This window comes from Anastrepha ludens, chromosome 6 (genome assembly GCF_028408465.1).
Source record: "Anastrepha ludens isolate Willacy chromosome 6, idAnaLude1.1, whole genome shotgun sequence".
Classification (NCBI taxonomy): Eukaryota; Metazoa; Arthropoda; class Insecta; order Diptera; family Tephritidae; genus Anastrepha; species Anastrepha ludens.
The window spans coordinates 109,800,860-109,826,679 of record NC_071502.1 but is presented as its reverse complement, the minus strand read 5'-3'; the positions used below and the strand labels follow the sequence as shown (position 1 = coordinate 109,826,679).

The 25,820-nt window shown below is 34.3% G+C and overlaps 1 protein-coding gene across 3 annotated transcripts in view; it reads right to left on the bottom strand.

Annotated features, from left to right (window-relative positions):
• LOC128865974 (protein kinase C, brain isozyme) overlaps positions 1-25,820 on the bottom strand; it is an 88,588-nt gene continuing 62,768 nt past the window's right edge. For all 3 annotated transcript variants that reach the window (XM_054106421.1, XM_054106423.1, XM_054106422.1), the window contains exons 5-14: positions 19,542-19,670; positions 14,239-14,395; positions 13,441-13,558; positions 10,712-10,822; positions 10,480-10,608; positions 9,895-10,160; positions 9,422-9,623; positions 5,898-6,086; positions 1,361-1,501; positions 1-1,143 (exon numbers count right to left, since the gene is read on the bottom strand). In XM_054106421.1, coding sequence (XP_053962396.1) covers positions 991-1,143; positions 1,361-1,501; positions 5,898-6,086; positions 9,422-9,623; positions 9,895-10,160; positions 10,480-10,608; positions 10,712-10,822; positions 13,441-13,558; positions 14,239-14,395; positions 19,542-19,670 — 1,595 coding nt within the window. In that variant the 3' untranslated portion in view covers positions 1-990. The remainder of the gene's footprint in view (positions 1,144-1,360; positions 1,502-5,897; positions 6,087-9,421; positions 9,624-9,894; positions 10,161-10,479; positions 10,609-10,711; positions 10,823-13,440; positions 13,559-14,238; positions 14,396-19,541; positions 19,671-25,820) is intronic.

The window sequence follows — 25,820 nt, the reverse complement described above, 5'->3', positions numbered from 1 at the left end:
TAATATTTTTATTGCATAATTTCAATTATTTAAAAGTGGTTTAGTCAATTATTTAAATAGCCTAGCAATAAACACCTTTGTTATTGTACTAAAACAAATACACTCGATTTTCTTAATAGAAATATTATGACTAAGCGAATGTACGCAATTTTACTTATAAGCAAAGTGGAATTTTCTAAAACTTATTTTATAACTATTTTCGGTTTTTTTAATAATAGATTACTAAACTTAACTACAACGAATACAAAGCAACAACAAATAATAAGAATAATATTACGCAGGTATAATACATTTGCTTTCAAAACGACAGTATTGCTTTTCATAAAGTTTTTTTTTGAATGAAAAATTAAAAAACAGTAAGTTTTGTAAACGCACAATAAATTTCAATAAAAATTAGTTAACAGAGTTTGAACAAAAAGATTTTTAAAGTATATATATTTTACTTGTCTTTTCTTCAATCTTTCTATGTAGCGTTTTTTCAATCTTAAAGCAGAAAAACAGAAAAAAAAAGATTAACAACGTTCGAAAAAAATTTGCATTTCACATTTTTTTCTCTAATTTTCCATTTGTAGTATGGATTTCCAAATTTCCTGCAATGACGCTTTAAATTGCGCAAAAATTTATAAACTACTCAATATTCACACACACACGCACACGCCTACAAGTATGCATCTCTCCTGAGAGTATGTACGCGTGTGTGTTTCTTCGCTTTTTTTTTTTGGAAATTATTCTGAAAATGTTTATAATGGCACGCTGTTCACACGTTCGCACAGTGCGGTTGAAAAAAAACCATCTATACCAACACTCACACATCCAACAACATCGCAGCAACTAGACGCTTCATTTTCTGCTTCCCTTCTTTGCCTCTTTCACACGGTGTTCCGTACCTCTCTTTCTCTCTTGTACCCTTCATCTATCAGTTCCTGTGCCACTCCCACGCTGCTGCGCTTACCAAGTGCTGGCATGTATGTTTGTTTATTTTAACTGTACTTAAACAGGCACTGCATAGTCCGGATTCACGTAGGAGAAGCCAACAAATTCCGTTTGATCCAAATTCATCATGAATACTTTATCCGTTGGTGTCAGATCCGTTTTCTCCGACGTGAATTGCTTATCGAAGTTCGAGACATCCTTACGATGTTTCTGCACGCATGCAAGTGTATGTGTTCATGTGCGTGAGAATTTTAATTACGCATACATTAAAAGTATTTGCATATTAATTTGACACAAGTGCGCAGCAGCAGTTGATGAGAACATATGAAAGAAAAAAAATTGAGGGAAATAAATAAAAAAAAATAATAATTAAATATGCATATTTTAAAAAATTTCCATTTATATGCTTTTGGTTGAGTTTACTCACAATCTTCGGCTTAAATGGTGGCTGCACTTCACGATTCTCAATTTTCTCCCAATCGATTCGTCGGAAGAATGGATGAATGCGCACATCCGCTTCACCGGTGGGCCCACAGCCGAGCCGTTTGGTAGGCTGTTTGGTGAGGAACTGCAAGGAGAAAATGGTAAAAAAGTCAATGATATAAAAAGGTATACAACGCAGCTAGGTAGGTGTAGTTGCCTGCACTTTTTGCGGCGCATAAAGTAATAAGGAATCAGGTATAAACTGAGTATAATGCAAGTCCCTGCAGATTAGAGGTTTGACCGCAACAAACACGCAGGTAATATGGGCCTTCAGATGTGGCCCCAGAGGCTGTATGGTTTTGCCTAGTAATATGAGTTTCATATGTCTTTCAGAGTTTCTATCTGGAAACCTAGTAGAGTTTCAAGTACCGATTAGCATCAGAAGCTCTCTTCGAAATGTTGCGGTGGCATCAGGGTATGAAACCTTTATATTTATATTATAACCACAGGAAATACTTAGAGGAAGGAGCTAGTGAGAAATTTGAAAGTATCCTATAAACCGTCTATCATAAGGTAATATGATTTGGTAAAGTAATAAGAAATAAGGATCCTCTGAAATTACAAAACCGAACAGATTTCGTTAAAGTAATGTTAAATCTTCGTTAAAGTTAAATGTTAAATTTATCGAAGGAATAAGCAAAATAAATTTTTTTGACAAAATGGCGGTTCCTCAAAAAAAAAAAAAAATTTATCGATTTTTGACCAATATTTCGGCCTTTAATTGTTTACAAAAAAAAATATTTATCTGTGAGAAAAAATCTTCGATTAATTACTAAAAAATATATTTAAGAAGCTCGTGTTAAAATTTGAGACTAACCAGTTTAGCCGTTTTTGAGTAATGTTGGTCACCAACTTTGAAAATACCATTTTGAGATAAAAAGCGTTTAAAGCTAAAAGTAAGCGCTGCACCTCCGGCCTTGTACTTTCAAGCACTCTGAAACGCCTTTTCAAATTTGCGTGTAACTTAGAAAATATTCACGGGAAAGATATTCAATTTTCTGTGTGTATTCTTAAATATATGGGCATTAAAAAAAATTGATTTTTTGAAAATTCTAACCCCTTAGTATAACCCCTTAATCAGAATTTGAGAACATTTTCAAGTATGCAGTTTAACAGCCCATTGAGTTTTGGTATACTAGATAGTGCCAGTTGAAAGTTTAAAGTGGCTCAAAATTTGCGTTGATTTTTGATATTTTTTGTTTATAAAAGCATTTTCATCTAACTCAAATTCATTGTGAGCCTTAATAATCTTTCATCGTTTATTATAACAAAATATCTCTCAATATCTTGAAAATTAAACTTTTTATTAGGGCTTCAGACATAAGAAATTCATAAATTGCATTCGATTTGATCCGTGGTGCTGTTGACTGCCCCGTGCTTCTTGAGAGTATTTTCTTTAACATTCCAGGAAAAACTCTTCCTAGTTCAGAGCGTTTCTATGTTGGTCTCTCAAAATCTCTTTAAGCTCGAAATGCTCCTAGTACTAGAGTCCATATTGAGTTTAATAAAATCTTTAAAATTATTGAGATAGATTTTACTGATTAATTGCTTTCACAAACCATCGGCACGCATGATTTAATTACTTTGTGAATGGAAAAAAAAATATAGGTATATACGAGGGGTGCCTTTTATATGTCGGGATTAGAGAACAAAAACAAATTTTAATCATCGAAAATCACTTTGTTGTTTTTCAAAATATACTCTATGAAGATCTGTACACTTTTGCATGCGTTTGAACCAATTGTCGAAGCACTTTTGCCACTCTGAATGAGGTACCTCCAAAACATGCATTCTGAATGCTGCAACCGCTTCTTCAGGTGTCGAAAAACATTGACCTTTCAGTTTGTTTTTTACGTACGGGAATAAAAAGAAGCCATTCGGTGCCAAGTCAGGACTATACGGCGGATGACCCATTAATTCGATGTTTTGGGTGCTCAAAAATGCAGTTGTTTGAGCCGATGTGTGAGAGTTCGCATTGTCATGGTGAAGAGTGATCCGTCTTTGGCGATTGGTTTTCTAATTTCTTGGAAGACAACTGGCAAACAAATGGTTGTGTACCACTCAGAATTTACTGTTCTGCGTTGTTCTAGTTGTACGGTTGCGACATGTCCAGTTCTTCCGAAAAAACAGGCGACCATTTGCTTGGAAGTGCTTCGTCGCGAACAACTTTTGTTGGATTTGGCTCATCTTGAAACACCCATACAGTCGACTGCTGTTTACTTTCGGGCTCATACGCGTAAATCCATGATTCATCACCTGTCACGATGTCATAGACGTGTTTCGAAGCCCCGAGATCGTATTTTTTGAGCATTTCCCTCGACCAATCGACACGAGCCTTTTTTTGAGCGATTGACAAATTGTGTCGGATCCAACGCGAACAAATTTTTTTGACAGTCAAATGTTTATGCAATATTGAATGTATGCTGGTCCCACTAATGCCTAAGATTGCTTCAATCTCACGATAGGTCAGATGACGATCTTGCAATATCAGTTCGCGCACAGCATCAATGGTTTTCGAAACAACAACTGATTTTGGACGACCTTCACGAAATTCGTCTTGGAGTGAACTACGACCAAGATTGAATTCACCATACCATCGATAAACACTGGTCCTTGATGGAGCTTCATCGCCAAAAAATGAATTAAGTTCATCCATGCAATGTTGCTGAGTTAATCCACATCGAAAGTTGTAAAAAATAATCGCACGAAAATGTTCACGATTTAATTCCATTTTTGGACCGAGATGAATCTTTTAAGTTACTGTAAACAACACAAATAGCTCTGGTATTTCAAAACGTTCTGAGTACGTAAAAGCCAAAAAATTTCAAACTTTGCGATACTGCTGTCTGTTGCCAGATTGCAACACCAGGGTTGCCAAATCCCGACATATAAAAGGCACCCCTCGTATATTGGCGGATTGAAAATTATCGCGTTCGAAAGTAAGGGATATGCGCACCGTTTCTGGGCACCTTGCTTCCATTCGTATGATTTAGGAAATCCCAGATGAACACCACGCTGGATATTTAGCACACTAAGCAAGCATGGATTGAAATTTACAACCACTTAATTTTGCTCATCGCATTTGAAATAATAAAGGATTGTAATGAATAAATAACTTTTATTCGAATTTTTATCCAAGGATTTTGCGATTTCGGTACAAAGCGGATACAATTTTGTTTTTTTTTTCACTTAAGTGCGGCGTTTTAGTTATTAACATTTTAGCGAATATCTGCTTTTGTGTAACTACATGTGATTTACAACTCACAGGGAGACTCAGAAGCTCAATATTTTTTAAAGATATTTTTATGAACTTACGATTGTATGACACCTTGTGAACTATTAAAATATTTTATTTTATTTATATTAATATATTATTTTATTATTTTAGTTTTTCTTAGTTTTTAGAATCATTCACTAAAATATAAACCAAGGTAAAAAGTATACCCCCAATTAACTGTGTTTGTGTTTTATATATTGTAATATACATATATATATATATATACATATATATGCGGTAGAGCCTTCACAGGGTTAAGCTATCTACTCTCTAAATTTTGTGTTTATAATTATGGAATTTTTTTTATTAAATTTTTAAAAATTTTTTAAAAAAAATTTGCTATTTGAAAATATTATTTCTTTCATTGCAAACAAAATTATTTGCAAATAAATATAATAAATGACCGCGATTTGTATACATTTTACTTTTTTGCATTTTTCTCGAGTGAGTTATTATCATCGTGTTGTCGAACAAATGCTTTTTATTTTTAAATTTCGGCCGTAAAATTTTATTAAAACTAATGTAATTTCATTGTTTAAATTTTCTATTTCGTTTTGATAAAAAACTAGTAAGAAATTCTCTGGATTATGGTCATTCTCTTTTCATACAGTAAGCCGCTTAATCTACGACCAAGCGACGCGTGAATTATTTCGAAACTTAATTTTGCATCAGCATTAAATTTGTGGCCAATAATTTCTTAATCTACATACATATAATGAAAAAAAAACACAAAAACAAAAAAAACACACACACAAATACTATACTTAACAACTACTAAACCTACGCTTAACCTTGGAAATTCTCTATATCCGTAACATGCAAATTTTGGGACTTAAATTTTAGTGAACTGAAAAGTATACAAAGAGGATATAAAAAAAAGAACAATGAATATCTGGTACACACTTCCCATGTGTAAATTTTATATTGTGTCTGTATAATGCATTATTTATTTACGCCTGTGTGTGTGCGTAACTTTGCAGGACATTTAAAATTAATTTATGCCCAGCAACACATGTGTGCATAATTAAGGATGCCCAGCTTCAGCAACAGACTTCAGAACAAAACCAAAAAAAAAACAACAAAAAATGCATAAAAGAGCATTTGACAGCTTAAGGTCGTACACTTGCGTGTGCCAGCCTCTTCTTGCACAAAGTAAAGGCTGGTGTTAATTCAGAAAATTTAATTTTAAATAAATTCAACTCACCCCTTTGCACGCCTCCTTTGCCTCCTTGCTCAGACTCTTCGGATAGGAGACATTGTGATCGGTGATGGCAGCAAACAATTCCTCTTCATCTTCACCATCGAAAGGCGGCTGACCGACGAGCATTTCGTAAAGTAAAACGCCATAGGCCCACCAATCAACCGATTTACCATAGGGCTGATACAGGATGATCTGTTGAGGGGCGACGAAAATATACAAATTATTATATTAAAGAAAGTAAGAAAAGAAGAACGAGTAAACTTTTGTATTGCATTTTACTCATGAAGTAGGTATTGAACTAAAAGGGAGTAGAAATTTAGAAAAATATGTATGAGTGAGTGGTGCTTAAGGCCGGCGGGCCAATTAAAAGGTCAAAAAAATCGATTTTTTTTTTTTTCCTGAAATCAATAGCTTAGATATTCAAGAACATGAGACACAAATTTTCAGAGTTAAATTCCAAGTATTTGCAGAGCTACAGAGCCGAGCGTAGTGTGGCGTCGAGCAACCGTGCGCTTATTGTTGTAGTGTATTGTTTCTGTGTACGTCTCTGTAAGTGTTTGTTTCTCGGCTTTTCATTTTCACGATTTTACCTAATTTATGTACACGATTGCAAAAAAACTAAACGAGCTATCCATTTCATTCAAATTGCGTTATCTTCAGTATTATTTTCTCTTCTATGTGAACTAAAAAAACATATAAAAACTTTTTTTAAGCGACTTTTTTACCCAGTTGAAGAGTTTTTTTTTTCCTCGAAAAACCACTTTTTTTTTCTACCTTCCCCAAAAATTCGAATTTTACGTGTTTCTCCCAATTTTCTTAGTTCACATCGAAGATAATTACATCAAAATTAATAATCTTTTTTTTTTTGTTTTCAGATGAAAATTGCAAGTTGTATCTTGTACAGAAGTTGGATACTTCGGTGGCAAGGCGCTCTGGGAATCTATTGATAACTCGGCTTACAATATATTGTTGGAGATTGTACAAATTTTTTTTTTTAGTTCAAATATATATTAAACTATCCCCAAAACTTCATTTGGCTAATTGTTTTTTTTCTCATCCTACAACGCTTCGCGAAAACTACAGAATTTAGGACATCTAATTGGCCCGCCGGCCTTAAGTAAGCAGAAATTCGCGCTTGCTTAAACACTTGCAATTTCATTTGGCGAGCACAAGTCTGGACTTCTCAAAAGGCTTATGAAACGGTAAATTGCAAGCGTATACTGCGTACGCACGCCATTTTGTCTTGTATGAATTTGAGAATTGAAATGAAGGGACCTACAGTTCTATGCTTTTTCAGGATGGAAATACACTAGGAGGTTTGCTATTGCCTTCCGAGGTTAGATCGCTACTAGAAAAAACATTTCCAATCACTTCGTGTTTCATGCCTACAGTGGGACTCGAACCGGAACCCTACCGAATGGTAGCCACGCGCTAACCTCTCGGCTATGGCGGCCGCCAGTGAGTCCAGTATTCAGCTGCAGATCTTGGCGAGAAAAAATAACGCTATTCGAATATTTCTTGCCATTCCTAAAATTCTTTATGTCTAACCGTCAGCTGAACTTTTCCTTGAACCAGAGTAAAAAAAGTTCTAAATTTGACTTCTTTTAAATATCCCAGACCAGCTCTGCGACAAGCTAATCTAATACTGAAACAGAAAGTAATCTAGGTTTTCCTGTTGTTATCCAGAGGCTAGCTTATACTGGCCGGCTTGAAGCCACACATAGACTTTTTGACACCAGGTGGCATACATGAATTAGTAGTTATTTGTATTTGTTACTTAGGAGTTTTGTATAATTCGCTCTTATCTGTTTGGTTAACTACTTGCAGCTCGCAACAAATGATAGCACATCAATATTTTGCTACATTTTCACAATTTTTCTTTTTTTTTAACCCTCATTACTTTGTAACTTTAAAATATATTTCTTTCTTTCACAAAAGCCATATAAAATCATTTTTTAAATTTCATGAAGATATTAGAAAAAAACCCACAATTGATTTTTTTAGGCTTTTTTAAAAAAGTATTAATTTTTTTATATAGAAAGGATGCACAACATATTGCGATTTATTGTATATTACTAAAATTTAATAAGCTTAAAAGTTGCTTACCAAAAAACCTATATTATATAGAAATTTTAATTAAAAATGATTTTTATATGGAGAAAATGCGCAACATCGCAAAACGGAGAAATTATAAAAAAAAAATACCAGTAAATTTTAAGGGGTTGGGGTAGTCAGAATTTTCAAAAAGTTGATCTTTTTTTGTAATTTTCTTAAAGTATAATACCCTAAAAAAATTGTGAGAAAATTTGAAGTGAATCCGACAAATACTTTTCGAGTTATTCAACAATTAACAGAGGGCGCTCGGGCTCTACATAAATCGTTAGCAAAACTTTAAATGCGTTTTTCTCAAAACTATGTTTTTTGAACTGGTGATCACTGTAACTTAAAACCGCTTGGTAGATTTCAATAAAATGTGTGCTGCTTCTGGAAAACATAAAAAACTAGTGCCGGATCGAAGGATTTTTTTTTTCAAAAATTTTGATTTTTTTTAACAATTTGACAATTAGTCAGTTTTTTCTTGAAAATCTGAAAAATATTTCTGAGACTGCCATATTGTTAATTAAAAAAAACATCGATCAGGCACAAAGTTATCTATTAATAAAACTGATTTCCCTTGTCCGATTGATTTTAGATGAGTCTCCAAGGACTTGTAATGATCTCTGTAAGGGGCTGTTGGAGAAACGGGATCCACATAAAAAGCGATAACTTTTACTATTGTTTTTTTAATTTAAATTTTGCTAAAGTCGTGTTTTATTCTTATTTTATTCTGTGCAGACAACCACATGGAGACGGCGAAAGGAAAAAAATAAGGCAGCTGATAGATTCACCTTGGCTTTTATTATATAAAAATATAATAATTCAAAGAAGAAGAAGAAAAGTGGTGAAAACTTTTCAATATATTGACGTTCTATCGTTTTGTCGCCGAGGTACATCAAATCTATAATAAACCGGTTAAGAATTACAGGCAAACTCTGAATGATGAATGAAATCAAGTGCTTGTGAAGCAGTTTATTTTGAAACACATGGCATATTCTACCCTAAAAGTAGTAACAGAATACTCTAACCCTTACCAAATTGGAATTTAGATAAGAATTTTACTTAATCACAAAATCCTTTGCAAACCCTCTATCATTTTAAATTATACTTCCACACAAATGGCCCACTAGTCTCACCCACCTTGTGCGCATTTAGGTCACATTTTTCAACTAAATTGTTTTGCAGATTAAATGCACTTCGCACAAATCCACATATTGCCAACCATGGGTCGGTCGGAACTAATTAGTGTCACCAGAGCAACACACTCTGATATTTTCTTTCAAGCACACTTAGGGTAAATTTTGTTTATCTTTAAATTGAAATCGAAATTTGCTACCCATTTTGGTAGCTGCAAGTCACAATACAACAAACGCCTATAAACTTTCGTTCTGCTCGCTAAGTATTTATACGGGTATATCGAGTTTACTCACCTCGGGTGCTATGTAGTCGGGTGTGCCGCAAAATGTCTTTGTTGTCTTATCGCCAATAATATTCTCCTTGCACATGCCAAAGTCGGCAATTTTAACATGACCATCCGCATCCAATAGGACATTGTCCAATTTCAAATCACGATACAAAATGCCTTTGCTGTGTAGAAAAAAGAGGCCGGCGGCAATTTCAGCGGCGTAGAAGCTAATAGGAAAGTAGATAAGAAAAAGAAAATATAAATTCGAGAAAAAAAACTGGTTAAATTAAAAGAATGTGAGGACCAAAAAATGAGTGTAAATAATAGACTGCTGAGATTGGCCACTTCAAAAAAGTCAATTCATACGCACAAAAGTCGATTAACAGAGGTCAGTAAATACACAGAAATGGTCAGCTGTGATTGTATGTGAGTGTTTGCGTGTGCGTGTGCTTGGAAAATTAAGTATTTCCTTTTGCTATTTGCTTTCTCAATACTTACACAGCGACTGGCTCCTTGAATTTTCCGAATTGTTGTATTTGAAACATCAAATCACCACCATTGACGTACTCCATGACAAAGAAGAGGCGGTCTAGCGTTTGGAAGCACGAGTGCAACTGCACCAGGAATGGTGGCTTCTCGCCCAGCGCCAGCACGCGCTTCTCAATCATTGTACACTCGACATCATCATCCTGTATGATGACATCCTTTTTGAGTATTTTGATGGCGTAGAGATCTTCGCTGCCTTTGCGTTCGGCCAACATGACCTGAGGGTAGAAATAATAAAAAATACCCAAAAAAAAAATGTGATATTGTTGCAAAAAACTAGATTGAATTATATACTTGTATGTGTTTACATACATACATACACACATACATATATGAATTTAAAAAAAAATGATTTAAAATTTAGGAATTGTTGATAGAAAATAAATAATGCATAGCAATAAATAATATATGAGCTATTCACACACAAACATACAGTATTTCGCTAACACCAACATTTCCTTATATAATATATCCAACAATAACAATATCAAGAAATGTATTCCATTCTACTTTACTTCCATTCTTTTCTCCTCCTACCTTTCCAAATGAACCTTTGCCCAGCACTTTGATAAAATTAAAATCTGTAGCACGTATCATATCCTTTTTGGATTGTGTCTGTGTATTTGTATCGCTGCGCATCACCAGCGGTTTCTTCTGCGATGATTTCTATGAAAAAATGCGATATAATACAAAAAATATAAATGTAAGCAATAATATATCAATTTTTCTTCTTCGACTTGGCTGCTTGCTTATTTTTCTTTTAATTTACCCGCATTTGACTTTTGAGTTTAAGCAGATCCTGCGTGGCATCAGCGCATGGCACGTTGTAATATTCACCCTCCTCTTGTGTGAGTAATTTGAACCAACCATTGGCGGGATTCTAGAAAGATTTTAAGTGTTGTTTGAAAAAGGAAAAGAAAAAAAAAAATGAAAATTCTATACAGCAAGAAGGGACTAAAGTTAAATATTGTATTCGGCTGAGTTGTAGGCTGAGAACACCGCATGCAAATATCTATCAGCCCTGTTTTCCATTCCAATTTGGGTTGAAAAGCTTGCTCCTTACCAAGTTCGAATGGATTTACTTTATTCCAGTGATTTAAGGCAATCATTTTGAACCCAAAAAGTGGATTCAGTGCCAACTCAATCAAAACCGAAATAATATTTTTTACGAGGAAGTATAAGCTTCCTACTTTCCAGTCACCCTCTTCGAATGTAGTTCAGCTCAAACTTTTTACCGAAGTCAAATACCTCGGCATGATTCTCGCTACGAAGCTAAAGTGATATGAAAAATGAGAGATCGTTCGAGGAAAGTTTTGGAAAAGTTAAAGTCTGCAGCTGTGCATGGAATCTGGCTATCCGATCCATCCTTTTCTAAGCAGCCACTGTGAATAGCCCACATTAGTAGTAATGACATTTAGAAACAAAATAGAAACGGCGAAATGGGGGTGCTCCTGCTTTTTTCCGGCTTCACTTCGCTTCACCACACCGAGCCTGACAAGCCACAGGGTAACTACGCAACTAGGTTGGGTTAGGTTAGTCAGGCTGCTTGTCTAAGACCACTGCATTTCATTTCCATCCGCTAACTAACCTTAACCACTAACTAAGCTTAAACCACTCCCCACTCCCTTCAGTGAGACATATTGTAATTTTTTCAGGCCTTCAAAAAAATTAAACGCCAAGATATTCGGCACGGTTTCTCTGAGGAAGTGTTGTACCGATTCAATTTCTTCTTCATCTCCACACCTCCTGCAGAAGCCATTGTGAAGTACACCCATCCTATTGGCACTGGCTAGGGTGCTAATGCGCAGTAACTCGTTATAACACCTGTGAGAACGCGGGTAGTTGATATGTTGAATCCAACGAGACTGTTTGTCTCTGGAGACCCTGCAGTTAGTAGTCACAGAGTACCTTCTATTGGTTTCCGCGATTACGCTTAAGTCAAACGCAGTGTATAGTTCGTTTAAAGGAATGATTATGTCCTCTACCACTCGCTGAAGGTCAAGCTCAGAGCCTTTTCTTTTACACTCATCCGTTCTTTCATTTCAAACGCAACTAGATTGACCGCAACTTCCGAATGGAGGGAGTTTCTTTACTTTTTTCGGTGAGCTGGTTTATCGAAATTTTTTCTCGAATATGTTCTCCACAAGAATCTCTGAATTAAAGGGTTCTACCACAATCTACAAGGGTCGCGAAGGCAGACAAAATGGTTGGAAGAGGAATTTAGTCAAAAGAGCTCTCTCTGAGCTGCGGCCCACGGATCACCGATCATTGTAGATTCCTTTAGGCTGAGCAGGGAGAAAGTTCTCATAATTTAATTTCACAACCAGACTGCAATCAAATCGATGCTTTGCGATACTATTTTGCGACACTACTTTGAGATAGCTTTTGAGTGCAAGATCGTCTTAAAAGCGCTGCCTGTGAATTATGCTACGAATGTGGCACACAGGAATATCACTCAGAACTATGGCGCCGATGCAGTAGTAAGGAAGGGAGCCATGGTATAGTTAACAAACTCTGCGTATAGTGCAGACGTTCTTTTTTCGTGCAAGCTCCTGCCCGGACTAGCTTCTATTCAAATGCAGACAAATGACAGCCGGGTCGGAAATCCACGGGCTGGATATTAAGTCAGATCTAGGCAAGATTCCAAAAAATAAGACCTGAAGTGATATTTTTACTTGACCATTCCGCATTCGTGCTGTACTGAGCACTAAAATTGGAAAATACTCTTTGCCACCCACATCAGCCGAATGGACTTCCCCACAAATGAATTTTGCCGTAGCTGCAGAGCTTTGCAGAAGACGAGAAGCGTTGCAACCTATCTTTTCCAATGTCTCGCTCTAACAAAAACATGAATATGCGACATCTCCATCTTAGCAAGTATTTCTTTGAATTCTTAGAGCAGACTTGGAGCTAATAGACATTCGGAATCTTCAAAGCTTCTTAAAAGAAACTCAGCGGTTACATAACAAGGGAAATTAAAGGAATTTAATTAAAAACCGCTTGCCTGTTAGCACCTTTCCACACAGAAATGGTTGGTCTAAGTGTGCTTATCTGCATTCTGAGAAAAGTGGCAGCCAAAAACGCCAAACCTAGCCCTACTAACGGAGTGGCATAGAGAACAAAAAATAAATCGGAAACATAGCGCGAAGCAGACGTTCATTATTTTCCGCTCAGTTTTAAAGCTACATCATTATTTTTATCTGAACCTGCCTATAAATTATTACTAATCAAGCCGAAAATAATTTAAAAGAGTTTTTGATAAAAATTTAAAGAATGAATGAAAAAAAATTCTATAGAATCTCATTCAAAGCTATAGACCACTGTAAACGTAAACAACAATGCAAAAGATTGAGGTCGAACAAACATCAGAACCTTGAAAGTATTTCGTAATAAATTCATAAAGATGCTATATCATCTCAAGCAAAACTAACTCCAACTCAAAAAAAAATATTGCAATAAGAACCAATAAAGAAATTTTTGCCTTATTTGTTTACTCACCTTAATAATTTCGGATATGCCAAAGGATAACGCGCCCATAAAATCATTGCGCGATGTACGATCCCAATCCCACACCTCGATCAGTACACGACGATCTTTGTCTTCTGGTTTGAGATCACTAAAAGTACAAAAAGAAAAAATGTATGTTGTACAAAAAATATGAATAGAAAAGAATAAGTAGTTCGAGAGCAAAGTAGAGATAAAAAATAAACTAAGAAAGCCCCACAGCAGTTGAGAAAGCTTTTACTTTAAAACAAACTAAATATTACAATAATTTAACTTTTTCTCTTAGATTGCGTGTGAAGACTTCTTTTAGAAATCGTATGTAAATTGCATAACTTCTTAAAAGTCTCATTTCACTTGAACTTTTGTAAGATGGAGTTTAAACAGGTAGTGTGAAATTTTTCATATCAATTTAAAGCTTTCGAAAAGTGAAATCGTGTTAAAAATAATATCTATATTTTCAAATGAGTTTCATAATATGCCATTCAAAAATGTTAAATTAATTAGATTGCTCTCAAAGCATTAATAAACGTAATTTTCAGCAAAATTTGCAAACTTGAAATAATAGAATTATAAATGAGTTTTTTACATTATTGTCCTACCGAAAAGCTTGTCTTCATTTTCAAAAGCTTTCGCTTCAAGCAAAACAGCTTTCACATTGCAGCGTAAGCTTTCAGGGTTTCAAATAATTATTTAATAATGATAATAATTTCTAATATAATTAAAAGGTAGTGCGTAATTTTAAAAAATTTTCCATATTTAAAAAATAGTTTTTATTATTAAATAATTACTCACTATTTGATGGTCTCGTTCCACACAGGATTCAGACATGCCTTAATGGTGCGCGTCTTTTTCTTTGACTTTTCGTGCTCATCTGGAATTAGTTTGACTTTGACATATGGATCGCTGAGACCATTTGGATCCATTGGAATGAGATTGCGGCCTTCTTTGACTGAAGTTGAAAAAATAATATATTTTTTTTGTGCAAAAATATATTTTATGCGATGAATAATTGAAATTAGACTAAGATTAGAAAGAGAAATAAAATTTAATTATCCCAGGACTAATTAAAATATATTTTTTGATTAAAAAACCATATCCTAAATTGAGGTGAATCAATTTTGGTATACAAAAAATTTTTGAACAAATAGTTTCAGTAACTTCCATAGACTCCAAATTTTTTGTAAACATTTATTTGAAATTTAAATTGTAACATTTGTAGAATGAAAATTAAGAAATTTTTCAATTAGAATTTATATATATATGTATATACTAGCAAACCCCGCCCGCTTCGCTGGGCACACTAAAATAGAATAGATATGGTTTAGAACAGAAAAGATATGGTTTTCATATTATTTATTTCTTTATTCTTTATTCAAGCGCTTTGGCATAAACAATATTTTTTGTTTTTCTATTTTTTTTTTGAGTAAATATATAATGCTGTTGGCTTCCCAACACGTGAACAGCCAACGTATAGTTGACCATGGGTGAATACTGGTTCTTCTAAATTCATCCCGCATATTTCTAAAGTTTGCCCTTGTGATTTATTGATAGTTATTGCAAATACTAAACGAATGGGTAGTTGCAAACGCTTGAATTCAAATCGCAATTCAGGTGGAATCATTGGAATTCTCGGTCTTAGAACGTCTTCATTCTTGAATTTGCCAATTAAAATAGTTGCTTCGATAACATTATTCATCAATCGTTTGACTACAAGTCTAGTTCCGTTACATAGCAGCTTTGTTCAAATTGACGTCTCTTGGTCGATTTGATCTGGACCGTGCCATTCGTTGCCGATTTGCTTCATTTTCTTCTTGACGTTCTTCTGATGTCGCGTTATTCCGAGCATTTCTCATGCGCCTATTATTATTTGTCGAGCGACTAATATGAATACGCGATTGTCTTGGCATTTGTACTGTAATAAACATTATTGTAATTATGGTATTCTGAAATTTTGTGGATTATATTTTTTGTTTTTTTATTTTTTTTTTATCATTTGATTCACTCATGGTGCAACGTAGTATATCACGTATGAACCGAAAAAATAAATCTAATTTGATGAAAACTTACATTAATTAATTCCAATTTACCACGTGAAAATTCCTAAACGTATAAGAAAAACATAAGCACGTGAGCGATTGAAAAAATAATAAATTTCTTTTTTCTTTTTGACGATTGTTTCTTAGTTATTCATTTGCGTTGATTTGAAATTAAAAAAAAATCTTCTTTTTTCATGATCATCAAGTGTTAATAATGTGTGTAAGTTTGGTTTAATTCGGCGCAAAGACACGGCGGGTCCACGTTTTGGCATATATTTCGAGACCCTAGTCATCAATAGGTATGAAAATTACCCCGTATTAAAGCACTTATCGACAGCTTTCATTTGATGCCCATATTGTACATACACAACCAAAGGTTACCCGGGTCCACGTTTTTTTTTTATTTTATTTTTTTATTTATTTATTTATTGTCTTTGAATGGATACATTCTTACAGACTATATTAAGCTAATGTACAATAGTTTATTAGTTACTAAGAAAAGAACGATTTAAGATGATTGACTAAGATGCCATACGGCCATGTAAAATCAGCACCAGAAGAATTGAAAAACATATTTAAATCTGAACATGCCCTAGGAATCGGAGCATTCATCCCATAGTTGGTTCTCGAGAAGCCAATTTTAAAGGTTTCGTACTGTCGGAGCCTCATATTGGGTATATTAAATTGAATTTTACTTAAGAGGGAAGGACAATCAATAGATCCAGAAATAATACGAATAATAAATGAGCACGATAGAATAGACCGTCTGCTATCAAGTGGTTTTAAGTCAATTAGTAAACATCGAGAGCGGTACGATGGTACAGGTTCAGAAAAGTTTAAAGATCGGAGCGCAAAACGAAGAAAGACTTTCTGCACTCTCTCAATCCGATTAGACAGACCTATTTGGTACGGTCTCCAAATAATAGCGGCATACTCTAATCTTGATCTAACAAAAGCACAATACAATGTTTTGAGAGTGTGTGGGTTGGTAAATGCAGAACAATTTCGGCGAACGAATGCTAGCATCGCATATGATCGTCTTATGACGTGGTTAACATGGCTGGTGAAATTCAGCTTAGAGTCGAAAATAACGCCTAAGTCTTTAATTTCCTCAACGGATTGCAAAGGTAAGCCAGCAATATTATACGAAGTATGCAAAGTGTTGTTTGATTTAGCATATTTTACGTGAAAGCATTTGCTAATATTTAGTGACAGATGGTTTAAATAGCACCAGTTCCGGACATTGTGCAAGTCGGTTTGCAACTTTTCAGAGTCCCTAACACTGTTAATCACCGCAAATATTTTAAGATCATCAGCATACAACAAGTGTTCTGCAAATGAAAAGCAAGAACCAATATCGTTAATAAAGAGTATAAAGAGGAGGGGTCCTAGAATACTTCCCTGTGGGACACCGGAGGATGCAATAAATGCACGGGATGTCGTATTATCGACGGCTACAACGCAGTGTCTGTTGGACAAATATGATTTGATCCAAGACAAAAAAGTGGAGTGTATACCCAATGATGCAAGCTTCGACAAGAGTATTCGGTGCGATACTTTGTCAAACGCTTTAGAGAAGTCTGTATAAATTGCATCAACTTGAGATCTGTTCTGGAAGGCTGAAATGCAGTAATCATTGAAAATAGACAAGTTAGTGACAGTGGAGCGACTTGCAACGAAACCATGTTGGTTGGTAGATATTAGGCCTTTGACAGCAAAATATAACTTATCATTTACTGTTATCTCAAAAAGTTTTGAGACAGACGAAAGCTTCGAAATCGGTCTGTAATTGCTAACATCGTTTTTATTTCCACTCTTTTGACCTATATCTCGAGACCCCAGTCACGGAGCGGCATGAAGAATACTCTGTACTAAAGCATTCACCAACAGCTTCAATTTGATATCCATATTGTACAAACACATTCCAGGCTCCACGTTTTGGTCTCTATCTCGAGACCCTAGTCACGGAGCGGCATGAAAAATACTCTGTACTAAAGCATTCACCAACAGCTTTAATTTGATATCCATATTGTACAAACACATTCTAGGCTCCACGTTTTGGTCTCTATCTCGAGACCCTAGTCACGGAGCGGCATGAAAAATACTCTGTACTAAAGCATTCACCAACAGCTTCAATTTGATATCCATATTGCACAAACACATTCTAGGGTCCACGTGTTGGTCTCTATCTCGAGACCCTAGTCACGGAGCGGCATGAAAAATACTGTGAACTAAAGCATTCACCAACAGCTTCCATCTGATACCCATATTGTACATACACATCCGAAGGTTACCCGGGTCCACGTTTTGACCTATATCTCGAGCCCTATCCACCAATAGGCATCCAAACTATACGTAAACCATCTTCAATACCTACCTAACAATGTGTGTAAGTTTGGTTTAATTCGGTGCAAAGACACGGCCGGTTAGCGAACACACACAAAAAGTTGACTTTATTTTATATATAAGATATAACTGGCGCGTACACCCTTTTTGGGTGTTTGGCCGAGCTCCTCCTCCTTTTTGTGGTCTTGTGCGTCTTGATGTTGTTCCACAAGTGCAGGGACCTACAGTTTCAAGCTGACTCCGAACGGCAGATATTTTTTATGAGGAGCTTTTTCATGACAGAAATCCACTCGGAGGGTTGCCATTGCCTGCCGACGGGCGACCGCTATTAGAATTTTTTTTTCTTAATTTTGGTGTTTCGCCGAGATCCGAACCTACGTTCTCTCTGTGAATTCCGAATGGTAGTCGCGCACCAACCCATTCGGCTATGGCGGCCGAAATTAGAAATTACGCGGTATTTAAAAAATATTAAGATAATTACAGTCTGGGTTTTTAAGAAAACTCACAAACATTGTTTTAATAAACAATTTTAGTAATTTAAAGAGTTACTGATTTTTTGCAGACTGAGCTTTTTACAAAACTTGAATTTGATAATTTTTTACATGAATAAATTTAGTAATGCCAAAGAAACCTAAGCAAATTATTAAAACTTTTACTCAAAAATGCCAATCAAAATGAAACGGCATTCTTTTTCGATAAACAAAAATAGAATAGAATAGAAAAATAACCTTTTCTCCCAGAAAAAGCCTGAAGCTTAGAAGCGCAAAGCTTAAAGCTTTAAGGAGCTTGTAAGCAAGGCACATATTTGCGGAGGAAATTTTAATAAAACTTGTAAAAGGAATATTGTATTCACTACAAAATTTAGAGCTTGCGAAAATTGTCAATTGCATTGACAGGAAGTGCTTAAACGGCTGAAAAGAAAGCTCAGCCTCAACTCCAGAATATTAAAAACTCATTCAAATATTTACAAAGTTGGCTATTTGAAGTTTTTAATTTTCATACCAAAGTGCTAAATAATATTAAATTTAATAATAAAGTATTAAATAATAATAAACTAATTTTTTTTCAAAATTTCGAAAACTAAAAATTAAATTTGTATACACATTTGAAAAAACAAAAACAAAAAAAAAATAATAATGAAATTAAAATGAAAATATTTTATTTTTAGAAGTTTGAAAATTAAAAGCGAAATTTGTATTCTCATTTAAACAAATTCAGAAACACCTAAAAATGTGTACCGCATTTAAATAATTAAATTAGCCCACTTTTGAAGCGTTTTATATATATTTATTTTTTCTTACTTAATTATTTATTATTTCATTTAGATTTTTATCCACTTTTGAAGCTTTTAATTTCTATTTTTATTTAACTAAAACATTAAAACGCTTCACAAGTGGGTTCAAATTTTAATTAGTTTAATTGAAAAATTGTTGTAATTTAATTGAAAAACTGAAACTAAATTTTTTTTAAAACATTGAAATGAATTAGCTCCATTTTTTCAAATAAAACATTTTCAGACAATCCAACAAAACCAAAACGAACCAATAATCAGTGTGGTAACCAATACCCAATTCAGCTAAGGAACATAATTTTTGCTAATATTTTGCAAAACTTAAACACACTTCTGGCATTATTCGAGCAAAAATATTAACATATTTTGCCATCCAATCTAAATATTCTAGCGTACTATAAGTTTTTATTTAATTTACTTACTTTGCACCGTCAACAAATTCTCCTTCACATTCAACTCCAAATTGATGCGCCCTCGTCGTTCGGTATGATCGCAACCGCATAAGCTCGGCACATTCTCCTTGCATCGGGCATGAACATTCATGTCGCATGCTGCAGCATAGATGCGTAGGTGTGTGAAAGTTGTAAAAAAAATTATTGAAAAAAAAAGTAATTAAAAATACTATTACTGTGCTTGACATGGAGACTACAAACTTTTATGTAGTTGCAATAAAATTAAACTTCATTTGGACGAAGCAGAGCGCCAAGTAAAAGTGTAAAAGTAATACCAGAAAAGAACATAAAAACAAACATCCGCACGCACACAATAACGCAAGTACACAATAAATAAAAAGACGCACACCTAACGAACAATACTTGGAAAGACTGCAATTCTAGGGTGATTCTTGAACACTCACTCGTAGGTTGAATAATAAAATGTTTTGATGCAAAGGTCTAAAGTTTTATTAGTCTTACCTGTGAATTTTCATTCAAGCTGCTGGGAGTTCGTTGTTTCTTTTGGGAAAACAATATGAACTACATGTACAGTTATTTACTGAAATATGGATTCAAAAGTTCATACTACCTTCCAAGTGAATTTTAAAGTGACACTTTTAACACCTTTTCGTACATTTTTTTAATCACGTTAACATTTTTAACACTCTAGTCAGCGCACTAAACGTACCTTATTCTGAGAAAGCAGCTTTAAGTTCAAATAGGTCACAGCTTCATAGTTTTTAAAGATAGTCAATTTACTTTAAGGTAAGATTTCTGCGAATATCTTTTTTGTTTCTTGTGTTTTTTTTTTGTCAAGTAGCTTAGCTCGCTCGTATAATCTAGATTCATAGGTATAGGTGCAGCAGATGATTTTGTATAGCATACAGTGCTTAGTTTGATAGGCTTTTTGAAAGCGTTTTCCTAGTGAAACTCTGGTGGCTTCAAAATTCTCGAAAAAGTAGCGAAAATACTTCTCTCAACCACAGATTCTGTTCTTTATTAAAGGCAGAAAGGTAGAAAAGACATTAATTGCAAAACAACCTGAGTTAAAGGTCATTTAATTTCCCCCTGATAACTTTTCCATATCGATTCCCAGCTTGACATAATTACCAATCAATTTGCAATCGGCAAACTCTCCAATAATTTTCACTCAACGCGGAAATTAAACCGAAATGCAGTAAATTAGGCTGACGATTGCTCCGCGCTTCTGTATTTAACACTCAACCAGCTGGTTTATGCCATCACGATTTGCTATTATAAATCAATAGCAAATAAACTACATGAAATGCTCAGCAGGGGAATTTCATTTAAATGGCAAACGGAAATTATAATTCTAGTCAAGTTGGTTGGTTGGTGAGGAAATGCTGATATTATAAGTGAAATTTGTTTGCTGCAAAGATATTGCTGTTATTGTGCTATGAATTTGTGGCATTATTGCAATAGTATTTATATCAGTCCACAAGTGGGGTTGTTGCTATCGTTGCAACCGACATGAGCAGCAACAATCCTTTGGACATGCAACACGCTTTTGCCATCCGCTAAGGCAAGCCAAACCAAGCCAAACCGAAACGAGCTTTTGCTCAGGCTCGTTGCATTGCAATTCAATTGTCTGCTCGTTTCAATTCATTGCGACTTGATTAGTTGCCGTGCAATGAATTGGAATTTCGTGCGGAAATTGAAAACTCAATGAAAGCACACGCTATGCGTACTAAGCGAACATGAATGTGTTAGAGGTAGCTCTGCTTTGCAAAGTCATATGTGGGCGGAGGATTTGCAACAGGTCGCGCACGTATTCAGACTACATAAAAATCAGTTTTACCTTGTTTTAAATGCCTTGCACTACAGCTGTGCATTCATGTATTGTCATCCGACTTTTTATTATCAACCAAACAGAAGAAAAGAAATAAAATTAAATGTATAGAAAAATATATTTTCTTTCAGTAGCTTTTAGCTGAAGTTATTAGAGCGTGTCTAATGCGCATTCAATGCCGCTCGAGCCACATCACTGGCAGCTATGAAAAACACTTTGTGTATAGTTATAATCAGAATGTAAACTAGCCAGAATGACCGCTGTTGCGGTGAGAAGAAGAGTGCAAGAGAAAATTCTGTCACAAAAGGCACAAAGTAGTGGCAGCATAAATAGTTGCTAAATAGCGTGCACATAATGGACATCGTTGAGATGCTACGTAAAGTCCATCAAACGAGTGGCTTTTCACGCGACTAAGCAGAATACCATCGGACGCATAATGCAAGGAAGTGGTGGTAAAAAAATGTGGTATAATAGGAGTAAATAGTAATACAAAATGAGTTGTTGGAGAGTAGATCAAAGACGTGTATAGTGCGAAATTTAAGCAAAGGGTTAGACTGTTGGGTTTAAAAGAGGTACGAGTTTAAAAGAAATAATAATAAATTTTCTTATTATGTCTGCATAAATAATTGGCGGGTACATCCTTTGCTAGGTGTTAGCTAGAGCTCATCCTACAATTAGTGGTGCTGGTCTGAATGCTGTTCCTTAAATGAAAGAATCTGCTGTTGTATCCCTACCAAATGCTGGCTACTCACAAACTCATTCAGCTACGGCGACCGCCAAAGATAATTATATATATATTAATTGATTCCATTGTTTTTTGAATTCCATGGTTGAAAGCTCAACAACGATTATTGAATTTATACTCTTTTAACGCACACCACAAAAAGAAGGAGGCGATCGGCCAAATTTCTAACGGAAGTGTACGCACCATTTATTTATTCATTTTTATTAAATTCCACAAAAAAACAAAAAAAAGAACGAAATTCTGCATTATCCTAATTTACATCATACACCTTTATAAAAATGATGAAAAATTGAGTAATAAATTGTTTAACTCATTTTTATACCAGTTTTCTTGTAAAATTTATACCAGTTATATATCAGTGCAAGAGCGGAAATTTAGTTCAGCATTTTTGGTTGAACTATTATGATTTATTAAAACTTATACCAGATTTTATACCAGTTTCTTTTTTTTAATTTCTGATAAAGTTTTGATGAAAAAAAAAACTCACTATTTATTAAGCTCTCACCAGTTTTCAATAACTTTGCATACAGCTTTGATACTTGTAATATACATATTTAATTACATAGTTAGGTATATTCATGAAAAAAAACCTACCAGTTCTTACACAATTTAAGAGATTTAAAAAAATACTTTTATTCAATGCTTACTATCTTATATCTTTGGTGTTTTGCAGTAAATAAAATTATAAGTTTTAGACTAGTTTTCTGAAAGATTTTTGATTACAAAATTTCAATTATTTATCCATTTAGGAAATAATTCAGTGACTTGAGGAAAGACGCATTTCTGGGTAATTAAAAAGAGGGTTTACTTTAGGTGCAGGCATATTTATATATCAGATTTTACAATCGTTATTAAAATTATAAAGTTACTTGATCTGCAAATGCAGGTGCATAATTGGTTTATACCAAATTTGATTTTTATACCAGTTTATTTGATTTTGCACCAGTCTTCATGCTGCATTTACATAGTTTACAAGTATGTCCAGTGATGTATTTTCTGATAATACTTTTTATTAAATTTGGGCTTTTATACCAGTTTAAAAATAATGTATATACTAGTTCTCATGCTGATTCAAATAAATTTAAATAGTTTTCAAGTACAGTCACAAATTTTTCGATAATGTTAGATACTTCATACCAAATTTTGGGGTTTTATACCAGTTTCAAAAACACGTTTAGCAGCTTTCATGCTGCATTTACATAGTTTTCAAGCACACTTACGTATTTTTTGCTATTGTTTGATATTTTATACCAAATTTTGAGTTTTATACCAATTTCAAAAAACACATACATAAGCTTTCATGATGCATTTACATACTTTTTAAATACAATTATTATTATATTATATTATACATATTTTCTGCTGATGCTCGACATTTTATACCAGTTTTAAGACAAAACTATCAGTTTTAGTGTCGGTTTAAAGTAAATTAAATAATTTCCAGGTCAAGTTGCTGTATACCAGATTTGTAATTTTATACCAATCCCAAATCTTTATATCAAATCACAAATAACATAGTTTTCAAGTATTGCCATATTTTTTCTATGATGTTTGTTATTTATACCAGTTGTAAAGTGAAACATTTACCAGCGTTCATTCCGTTTTACAATAAATTAAATAACTTTCAAGTCAAGCTGCTTTATACCGGATTCTGAATTTTATACCAGCTGACAAATCAAACTTATAGCACTTTTCACGCTGATTAAAACTACATTACATAATTTTTAAGTGAAATTGGATATATTTTTATACTAAATTTTCACGTTCGTGCCAGTTTAAAATTAAACATATACCAGTTTTAAGGTCACTCAAAAACTAATTAAGCTTTGAAGTAAAGTTGCTAAATTCCCTTATACCAGTTGCGGATTAAAACCTATACAAGTTTTATACCAGTTTGAATGCGGATTTTATGCCAATATCAAAATACAACATTTAAAAGTTTTCATGGTGGCTTATATACTTTTTTCCCCCCTTCCATCCACTAGAATTTCTAAAAAATGTTGCTAACATTTTATGGGTTTTATATCAGTTTTTTATATTTTTAAGTAAAAAACTGAATACTACATATACAGGCAACAAGCATTACATTATGGTTTCATACATTCTAAATGCGCATTCTGAGAAAAACTCCTCCTAAATTATAAATAGAAGAAGGCCCTAACCACTGAACTTGAAATTGTTGCGAATCTGAAGAGTTTAGTAAAGATTTACAATGACTGAATATTACATACATATAATTTGAATTTACTCGTACTTCAAACCACATCTCCTGGCCTTTATTACCATATACTTAATATTAAATATTTATGAGTATATAAATATTTATAAATAAAACCAATACTTAAGTAAATATTCACTTATGCCTGTATCAACATACCTATGACCAGCATGCAAATCGAAGGACCCCACTTTGATTTTGACTTAACTCAATAGAAAAAGCAATCAAATCAACGTACCATCATCGCCCCTACTCTCTTACTTTCCCACTGACCCTACATATGTATCATACATCTGTATATCTATTTTTGCCCAAACTCACATCATTGCTCTATGGTTTTTCTGACTTTCCTAAGTTTTTGTTGCCTTTTTGCCTGCTGGCTATATTTAAAATGAATTGTTACATACCCACACATCGATGTATGTGCATATTTGTTGGCATATAGGTCATATTAGCGAAATTTCCTAGCCATGCGCAAAATTAGGTTCGTCATATAATGCCACGATTTGTAACGATGATGAGGTTGTTTGTGAGTGAAGGGAAATATCAGAACGAGCAACAGTGTTTCTTTATTTAACCCTGCTTTGTGTGAGGCAAACTGAAGCACCCGATGAGCCATATATGTACACATGTAGTTAGGTAGGCAGTAGTTTGAGGGGCAAAGTGCAAAAATGAGCAGATCTCTTTGACCAAAATGCTTGGGGCAACTTACTAACCAACCAAACCAACAGATGCCACCCGACGGGCATGCCACACAAACAAAGCAGCTAAATTGAAAGACTCTACCAACAAATAAACCCCTTAACTAACCGCCAACAACACAACATCGCTATGCTAACGGGTATGTCATCAAACCGAAATTTCAAACAACAAAGCACAGCGCCTGCCAACTAAACGAGGCTCATCAGTCGCTTGCATGTTCCGAAATCACCTCACCCTGGAATGAAAGCAAATAGGCAATGCAAATATTACTGCTGAGAAAGGACACGCAAGGAAGGCAGGTTGGGTATTGTGGTTATCAGCGTGACAACTCACCAGTCAGCTAGGGGGAACTTGCCAGTGCAAGAAATTCCTCTTGTTTGTTGCCAGTTTTGCCTGGCATTCATGCCATTTGAAGCATTTCGCCATTTGTTGAGCTCTTAGATTGTTGTGCGCAGTTTATAAATGTGTTGACAAAAGGCTTGAATTGTAAAAACACGCTACTGTCAAGGTATCTACCCATACATACAAAATATCATACCTTGAACCAGTAGAATAGTTGGAAAAGAATAGTAAAAGGTTGGTGTACCAGTAAAAACAAATTTGTATAACAATGGAAGCAAATCAGAAGTAATTTGCTGAAAAAAATAAATATAAAAAAATATAAATAAAAAATATAATAACTAAGGCGAAATTAGGTACATAACTATTTTTCGAACTGGTATAAACTCGTGCAAATCTAGTCTAAATTAGAGTAAGTATTTTTACCTGTGAATTGTGCTTCAAGGAAAGAAG